Source organism: Sphaeroforma arctica, assembly GCF_001186125.1.
Source record: "Sphaeroforma arctica JP610 unplaced genomic scaffold supercont1.59, whole genome shotgun sequence".
Taxonomy (NCBI): domain Eukaryota; class Ichthyosporea; order Ichthyophonida; genus Sphaeroforma; species Sphaeroforma arctica.
In genome coordinates, this window is record NW_014040499.1 from 62,085 (window position 1) to 70,360 (window position 8,276).

The window sequence follows — 8,276 nt, forward strand, 5'->3', positions numbered from 1 at the left end:
TATATATATATATAGAACAGATACAAATGTCAATGTGTATATTTGACACTGAATATACGCTAACTATATCAGCTCCAGAGAACAGAAACATACCAGGCATGAGATCGACAACATGGCAAATATCGTAATGAAGTATCCCAGGGCTTTCACTGACCGTGAAACGCGCAGTACAAACGTAGTGTGTTGCAAATCTCCTTCCGTTCGAAGCGTTATGTCATCTGTTGAAAGCAAGTCGATATATATATATATACTAGCATTAGCATTGATGTAGTTTTAACATCCACCTTTCCAAAAACCGTATACTCAGTGTCTGGTATCACATTTGTACCACATCGAGGTACCCCTCAGACCAAGAGCTGGTTGCTGACTCTGTAAGACTTGATAGGGTTCTACTAGCGTTGGCGAGGGTAAACCATAACCTATTGCTGTAAATAGAATTCACAGTCACCAAACCGATACGTACCGATATCCGTGGGGAGTTCGGGTAGCGTGGGGAAGATTTTGGGAATGTGAAGGGCATCTAAGAGGGTCTCTGGTTGGTCTGCAGGCACTTGGTCCTCTGCTTCTGGCTGAGCCACGGCCAAATACATCTCCACTTGCTCACCCCCCTCTTCCTGATGTTCTAGTAGCATCAGAATCTGCGGGTAGTTCTGTGGGTGTGCCGACGAGTTGTTGTGGGCATGAGGTTGACCGAGAGAAAGTACAGACCCGCACGGTGCAGCCCTAAAACCCTAAACCCTAAACACGATGTGTGCGTAAGTATACATATGATCCACGCACAGATAGGGTACAGTGATGCTTAACGTATGACCAACATACGATAGACGCACGCCAGTGAATGGCACACACAAACACCAGGCACAGGCACAACACAGAGACATACCAGAAACAAGAGGCTATATAGATGCACACGAGCATTGAGCTCAGACACACATGTGGTATAGATGTGTACACGTGGGATATAGAGTGAAATGATTGATAGACATCCATGCCCAGGCGCACATGTACAACACTCGCGCACACAGAAAAAAATGCGCGCGGGCAAAGTACACACTAGTTCCTCGAGAATAAAACACACTACACAATGAATATATGCATGCAAACTTAAACGAACCGTACAAACATCACATACGGGCACACTGGCAATTGGCATCTCCAGCATCATTTCCTCTACAACAGAGTGGCGTGTACTGGAGCTGAATCGACTGAATCGCGACATGTGACTGGCGCTGCAGGTGGGAAGAATAAAGTAAGCACCCAACGAGCAATTGGACGACAGTACTTAGGGTTTAGTGTTTTAGTGTTTAGTGTGTATATACGCATGTACGCATGTATGCATGCATGATTGTATGTATGTGTGTATGTATGTCTGTATATATATACATATATATATATGCATGATTGCATATATGTGTGTATGTTTATGTACCTTTAGGGACGGCGGACTGGACAACTGCATTTATCGAGGATAGACGAAGCGACAATAGCCCGAGAAACACATCTTTCGTATATACATACATACATACATACATACATACAATACAATACACTCTGCCCTATATAGTGCGTGCCTGATGCTTTTCCGAGTGTATCATATACACAACGCAGTTCTAATGCACATATCGAGAATATGAATGTATGGGTATGTGCCTCTATGTAGTATGTACGCATGCCATCAAAACACATGCGTATGATAAAAACACATGCGTATGATACGAAGCTGAGGGTCTACGATAATGCCACAGGTGCTAGCGAAGCTTCGATTGTTGTAGGACAGCCTCAAGTGGCTTACGAACTACAGCCCTTCAGACAAACGAAAGCTTTAGGCCACTCCCGGAGGTATCACACCAATTCATTTACTAGCAAATGTATTATAGCTAAGAAAACGTCGTACACACAATTGCCAACCCATATTCATATACACTTGTATGACGAGGATAAACCTCGAGCGCAAAGGTACATATACACTCGTAAAACAATATTTTAAGACTTGTATAAGAATACGTATACACGTATTAAGATACACACGCACACGTAGAAAGATACATACGCACTACTTTCTCCATGTCAACATACTATGAGATGTGCGACATAACATCGTCCTCAGCATCGCCACTTCCGCCACGGCCAATGTTCATAAACAAATGGGACAAATCCATAGAGCCGGACTCGTCTGTGGCGATAGCCGTGTGGTTCAACACACTTCCTAATAGAGGAGTCTTCTCAGTATCGTCATCCTCTGTGCTTTTGGGACCCTCATGCATTTGTACCGGCACGATGAGTGTTTCCTAAAACGGGTACAGGAGAAATGGACAGGACAATTGGGATTTATGTCATTCTCAGCTCATATCGTAATAACTGATGAGTTTTTAGCTTGAATACCGTTGCAGCTGTAACTAACTATCCAGCCGACTACGCAGCAGATTTCTATCAACATCACCTCCTTCACATCGAAGCATTTAGAATCATTGGTTACTATGGATGTATGATCTAATTAGATCTAGACTAGCTGCGCAGACTGTAGTGGTCGGATCATACAAAACTGGTGTTCATTCTGCGTAACAAAATTCAGACTGAGGACTAATACAACAGAAATAGTCCCTTTATGGATAATAGATTGTCCAGTGAAGACCTAGCTGTATGTTAAGATGTAACCGAAGCCGCGCCTACGAAGAGTTCTGGATTTCATCTAGCCGACGACGACAAAATGTTGGTTTCAGATAGCAATTTAACTTATGATCGTAATGTGCTATGTATGTATTCGCAAATACGACGCCATCAACATATCGTTACGCATATAGCCAGTATGTCCGATGTCGTTGTAAAATGCAGGTGGTTGACTATGTGAATCAACAATCCCAAAGCATACATGTAAATCCATTTCCACAAGAACACATATTCATTGGTTACTTCCAATTGTGGATGATTGACAGCCCGGCACCAAAATAATAAACCGACAGATATAGTGCATGTAATTCTGCAGACTGAAATGAAGATTCGAAATATTATATATATATTCCAATATGAATATACAACCAATATCGGGAATACAGACAATATATATTCATTGTACAAAAGAGAGAAAATACATACACGCAGACATTCACACATAGACGCACATACATATATACGTGAATATATCGATATTCATATGGAAATCCAATATACATATATATATATATATATATATGTGTGTGTGTGTATATTTAATATATATATATATATATATATATACTAAAATTTACATATATATATACATACACACACACACAGATATATATAAATATATATGTGTATATATATATGTATATATAATAATATAATAGTATAAAAAATAGAATAATATAATAATAGAATAATATATATATATATATATATATTAACGTATATATATATATGTATATACATTAAAATATACTTATATATATATATATGTACATATACACATACACAAACACATATATATACATATCTGTGTATGTATACATACATACACACACACACACATATATATATATATATATATATATAGTATATATATATACATATATATATATATATATATATAGTTGTGTGTGTGTGTGTGTGGTGTATGTATGTGTTTAAATACAGTTACAGATAAGAATATAAAAAAAGTTTATATACAGTTACAGATAAGAATATATACATGAATATATAGGATATAAACAGATATCAACAAAGCATGCTTATATGCGTGCACTTTCAAATACATACATAAAATGAATATATATAAAATCGCACGATATTGATATGTTTTCGAGTCTCTTGAACATATACATGAGGCTCGGCTACTTAGTTGAAATAGTATACATTCTGTCCCATTACACACTACTTCCTCGAAACATACCCCGTGGTCTTTTTCTGGTGCGGCAGGCACCACGATTGCATTGCTGGCCTGGCTATGCCCAATCATCTCTTGCAAAGTCTGTGTACGAATGAAGCACTCTTCCGCCACCGACGGTAGATCTAGCGCGAGTGTGGACACCTCAATCTCTCTCTCTCGCGAGATCGAGCGATCTCGATTCGATAATTGTCGTTCCATTGTGAATATAGATAAATATCTATCCAATTTATTGTTCCTTAAAGTTTTATGATGTACCGCGCGGCCGTGGGGCGTGGGATGAGATGAAAAGTGGAGTACTATGTATTGATTATCTCGAGTACTTAACTCGCATTCCAATGTCTAAATCACTTATCACCACAGTAGAGCCTGTAGAGGAGACGTGTACAAAGAATTACCCAGGCGGTGTATGTATGAATGTAATGTAAAGTGGTGACTTGTACAATAGGTTACTTCGACAGACAGGAGGCCGCTGACAAAGTAGGCAGTGTGAGTGGACACTGAGAGTATGATTGAACCCCAGTCACGGCTCACGAGTGTATTCACATGTCTGGGACTCTGGATTGTGCCGACCACTCGGACAGTGGAACTCTAATTAAAATTATTTTACTTCGAAATAGGCTCTTGTGGGTGGTGCCGGGCGTCAACCAGTCGTATCAGAATTTAAATAAAATGAGGTGTTTCAATACGCCTCAAAAATCCTTTTTTTTTAAATCATGACAAGTATGTAGACTCACAATATAAAGATCTTGCGATTTTGGCGTTCTTTTTATTATTTTATTTAGAAGGCTATGGAGTATGTTCTCATTGTTCTGGACTAAAAAAATTATATATTTATTAGGGTGATTGGCGATTGCACCTCTCACTCTTTCAGGCTTTCTCTCCGCGACATCCCCCAGTCCCAGACTCAGCCTGCCAGGGGCCCAGTGACAGACTGACAGACCAGTACCCTGTGACCTGTGTGAATGACTGAATACTGAATTGAGAATTTCAAATGTCCACAATTCCGGCATTTCACTATCATGAGTTCATGACACATAGCCCTTGGTGACAGGTGAAATGAAAAAAGGCGGTCTATGTATTACAGTAGTACTTCATGTGCCCGCCGAACCACATAATCGAAAATGAAATATAATTCATCGAACCTTCGGAAAATATTCACTGATGCGTGGCCCCTCATGTAAATATTTAGCTTATATATATTTTACAGAAATTTCCCATCGTGTATAGCGTGCTGCTACGTTGCAACGTAAAGTGTAAGGGAATGACTTGATTCAAGTTGTTAGTGGTATAAGAGAAATTTATTTATGTTTATATAGCCCGACTTATAAAAGATACTTAATAAAAAGCCCTGTGGGAATGGCACCTGCAAACATTGCAATGACACCAAAAAATGAATTCAAGTTCATAAACCCCATTCCACTGATGCCATGACCGCTGGTACAGCCTCCAGCCATTCTCGCACCAAAAATCATGACAAATCCGCCCACCAATTGTCGAATCCATCCGAATGAATCAACGGAGTCTGCTACCCCATAGGAGTGTGATAGCATAGAGCTGAATAGACCACCCAGAAACGCACCTAGAACATAAATTACCTGCCAGTTATTGCTCATGCCGGATCTGAATTTGTCCACGTGTTCGTTGCGAACGCCACAATTTGCGACAATGCTCATGAAACTACTTGATCCCCCTACTGTGTCACGTACTAAAAGTACTATGGGTGCTTGGAGAATACCCACGAGTAGACCACTAACCATGGGTGGCCAACTGAACCATGTTATGAAGCTCCCTACATTAGCAGAAGTCGTCACCTCAGTTTCCCAGGGTACCATCGCCTCTAACAGACTCACACATACAAGCAATACACATGCAAATGGTAAGGCCAAGTGGTGGAAGGGTGTGTTTAGCTTCAAGTGCAGGAATGTCTCTGGCAATATTCCAATTTCCTGGATGGAAGATCTGAGAGTCGGCTCAACGTAGCTGTACACGGCAGCGGCCAGGAGACCTCCAATAAAGGTTACCCAGGAGTAGGCCAGGCCACCTCCCATTTGTATGTAAACGTTCCCGGGACAGGAACCAGCAATAGACATGCCAGTACCCAGCATAAGACCACCTAATGATGTCATCAAAAGTCCCCTCGAATTAGTGCAGTTACCGTACTCTTCCACAGCTTTTAAGAAGTATGGACGCGTGCGAGGCATAACTGACAGCACCGACAGGGTTACGAGCGACGAAATCATGGCCATGAAGAACATCTTAAACATGATGAATTTTTCAAAGACCATCTGTCCAGCTATGTTCCCCGGTTCAAACACTCTCCCCTTAGAGAGTGCGAACCCGAAGACAATACCAGAAAAAACCATAATTGTGTATGTAATGTGAGCTGGAGGATTTATGAACAGGGGACCTTTTGTTTTCCCTGCAGTTTTAGATTGGAGCTCGGAAGTAACCGGCTTTAGAGGAGTTTTTTCATTTGTTTTGGTATACATTGTAAATATCTGTGTTGACTTTTGTGGAACCGTGGAGTGCTGCAAAATCTGGATTTGGTCTTCTTTGTTGGCTTTATGAGCTTATATATACAACGACAATAGAGCAAATTTTGTAAAAAGGTATGCGTAACAGACTAAATAAATACTATGTAAATATGATAGCAGCTGCACCGCTTACGCCGTCGCCTGTTTTTAAAGAAGGCACCCCCACCACCGCCCCCCTCGCCCCTCCCCGACTCCAGAGTCTGTACTTGCAAGAAGGGAAATAATTTCAAAAAAACCAAAACCAAAAAGTCAATTTGTATCGAAGTTTATTTTTGATTTCTATTATTACTATTTTTAAAAAATAAATTTATTGAACAAAAAAATATCTATGTCCGGCTATGGGCCTAAGAGGTTAGAACCCTACGGCCCGACGATCAGCCCATACATACATACCCCCAATGGCCGAGATGGGCGTGAAAGAAATATTGCTAACGACCGATCTATTTCTTATAATTGATAGATAATTATGATATCCAACGTAAACATGTTATTACTATACTATCAAGCCGCTCAATGGATAGTAGGATAAAGAAGCACATTATCTCTTCACCTTTACTGGGTACACTCTTTTATTTTATGTCCGTAGGCCAATGTTAATGTGTACAGAAGTTTTGTAGACGATTGATTATTGGTCACGAGAGCTACCGGCAATCGTTAAAAACCTGTTGTTTCTAAAAAAAAACAATTGTTTGCCTGATGCGGTGAGCCGGGGAGCCGGTGATGCCCTCAGGGCTCAGGCGGTCAGGCCTCAAGGGGCTCAAGTCTCAAGAGTCAAGACTATGGTATTTATGTACTCTAAGAACAAATAGAGAATAGCGAGAGTGATTCTTCACTCCTAAGTACTGACTACACACGACCGAGCAGTATATATTTTGTTGTATTGGCCCCCTGGCATGGCCCCGTGGCCCCATGGCCCCATGGCCCCATGGCCCCATGGCCCCATGGCCCCATGGCCCCATGGCCCCATGGCCCCATAGGCCCATACATTCGGCCAAGCCCATTCCGACACATCATTATTATACGGTAACGCAGTTCACAGTTCAGTGAGTTCTCAGTTCACACTGTCACGAGTCACGACTTACGACACTGACGACAGTCAAGTCACGCCGACAGTCACAGACTCACGGTGTCACCTCACGGCTCACTGCCTAGTAAGTCAGTGACTTCAGTCGTCAGAGCTAGAGTAGAGACTAGTAGAGACTCTCTCTACTCTACTACTACTATACTAGTAGAGAGAGAAGAGTATTTACAGAGAGCGAGAGTGAGAGGAGCTAAACACTCGCGGTAAATAAAACTTAGGTCCGTCGCTGACTCGTTGCGACGTAGACTCTGTGAGTCTGTATTCTGTAGTCTGTCGCATAGGCTCGTATGTATGTACAATTGTTTATTGTATGTACATATGTATGTAGCCTCCCTTCTAAAAAAAGATTTTTTTTCTTTTTTTGGGGTGCAACGTCTGGTAAATCAGACCACTTGTCGACCCCATCACCTGACTGAGGCTGACTGCCAGCAGGTGTCACCTTTTCAGGCGGCCGAAATACTCATTTTGTTTTTTTTATAAAAAAGCACACGTGTAGTATACTAGCTCTAGCGAGTGTAGTAACAACATAGCCTGTACAAATATTTAAAATATACAAGTATACACTATATCACTGTACCAAGTCATCAATATCTGCACAACTATATAAACCCCTGAGGAAAGCGGGACAGAGCCGCATATAATACAATATCTATAAATCAATACAAAGCGAAACTAAACAATCAAGTACTATGTGTTTCAGAACTGCCTGTGGACAATGTCAGAAACCTACCTGGGCCGGTTGTGGTAATCATATCGAGTCCGCTTTGAGTGGTGTTGCCCCCGAAGACCGTTGCCA

At 41.1% G+C, this 8,276-nt stretch overlaps 2 protein-coding genes across 2 annotated transcripts in view; both read right to left on the reverse strand.

Moving 5' to 3' along the window:
- The window catches only part of SARC_01489 (hypothetical protein), a 10,683-nt gene extending 6,275 nt beyond the window's left edge, over positions 1-4,408 (reverse strand). The window contains exons 1-5 of the mRNA XM_014304783.1: positions 3,869-4,408; positions 2,077-2,288; positions 1,133-1,229; positions 464-650; positions 94-218 (exon numbers count right to left, since the gene is read on the reverse strand). Of these exons, the coding sequence (XP_014160258.1) occupies positions 94-218; positions 464-650; positions 1,133-1,229; positions 2,077-2,288; positions 3,869-4,063 (816 nt within the window). The 5' untranslated portion in view covers positions 4,064-4,408. The remainder of the gene's footprint in view (positions 1-93; positions 219-463; positions 651-1,132; positions 1,230-2,076; positions 2,289-3,868) is intronic.
- Positions 4,409-5,141: 733 nt separating this feature from the next.
- Positions 5,142-6,448, reverse strand: SARC_01490 (hypothetical protein). Its single transcript, XM_014304784.1, has one exon. The coding sequence runs from the start codon at positions 6,352-6,354 to the stop codon at positions 5,188-5,190; it is 1,167 nt and encodes a 388-aa protein (XP_014160259.1). The 5' UTR covers positions 6,355-6,448; the 3' UTR covers positions 5,142-5,187.
- Between the last annotated feature and the right edge of the window lie 1,828 nt (positions 6,449-8,276).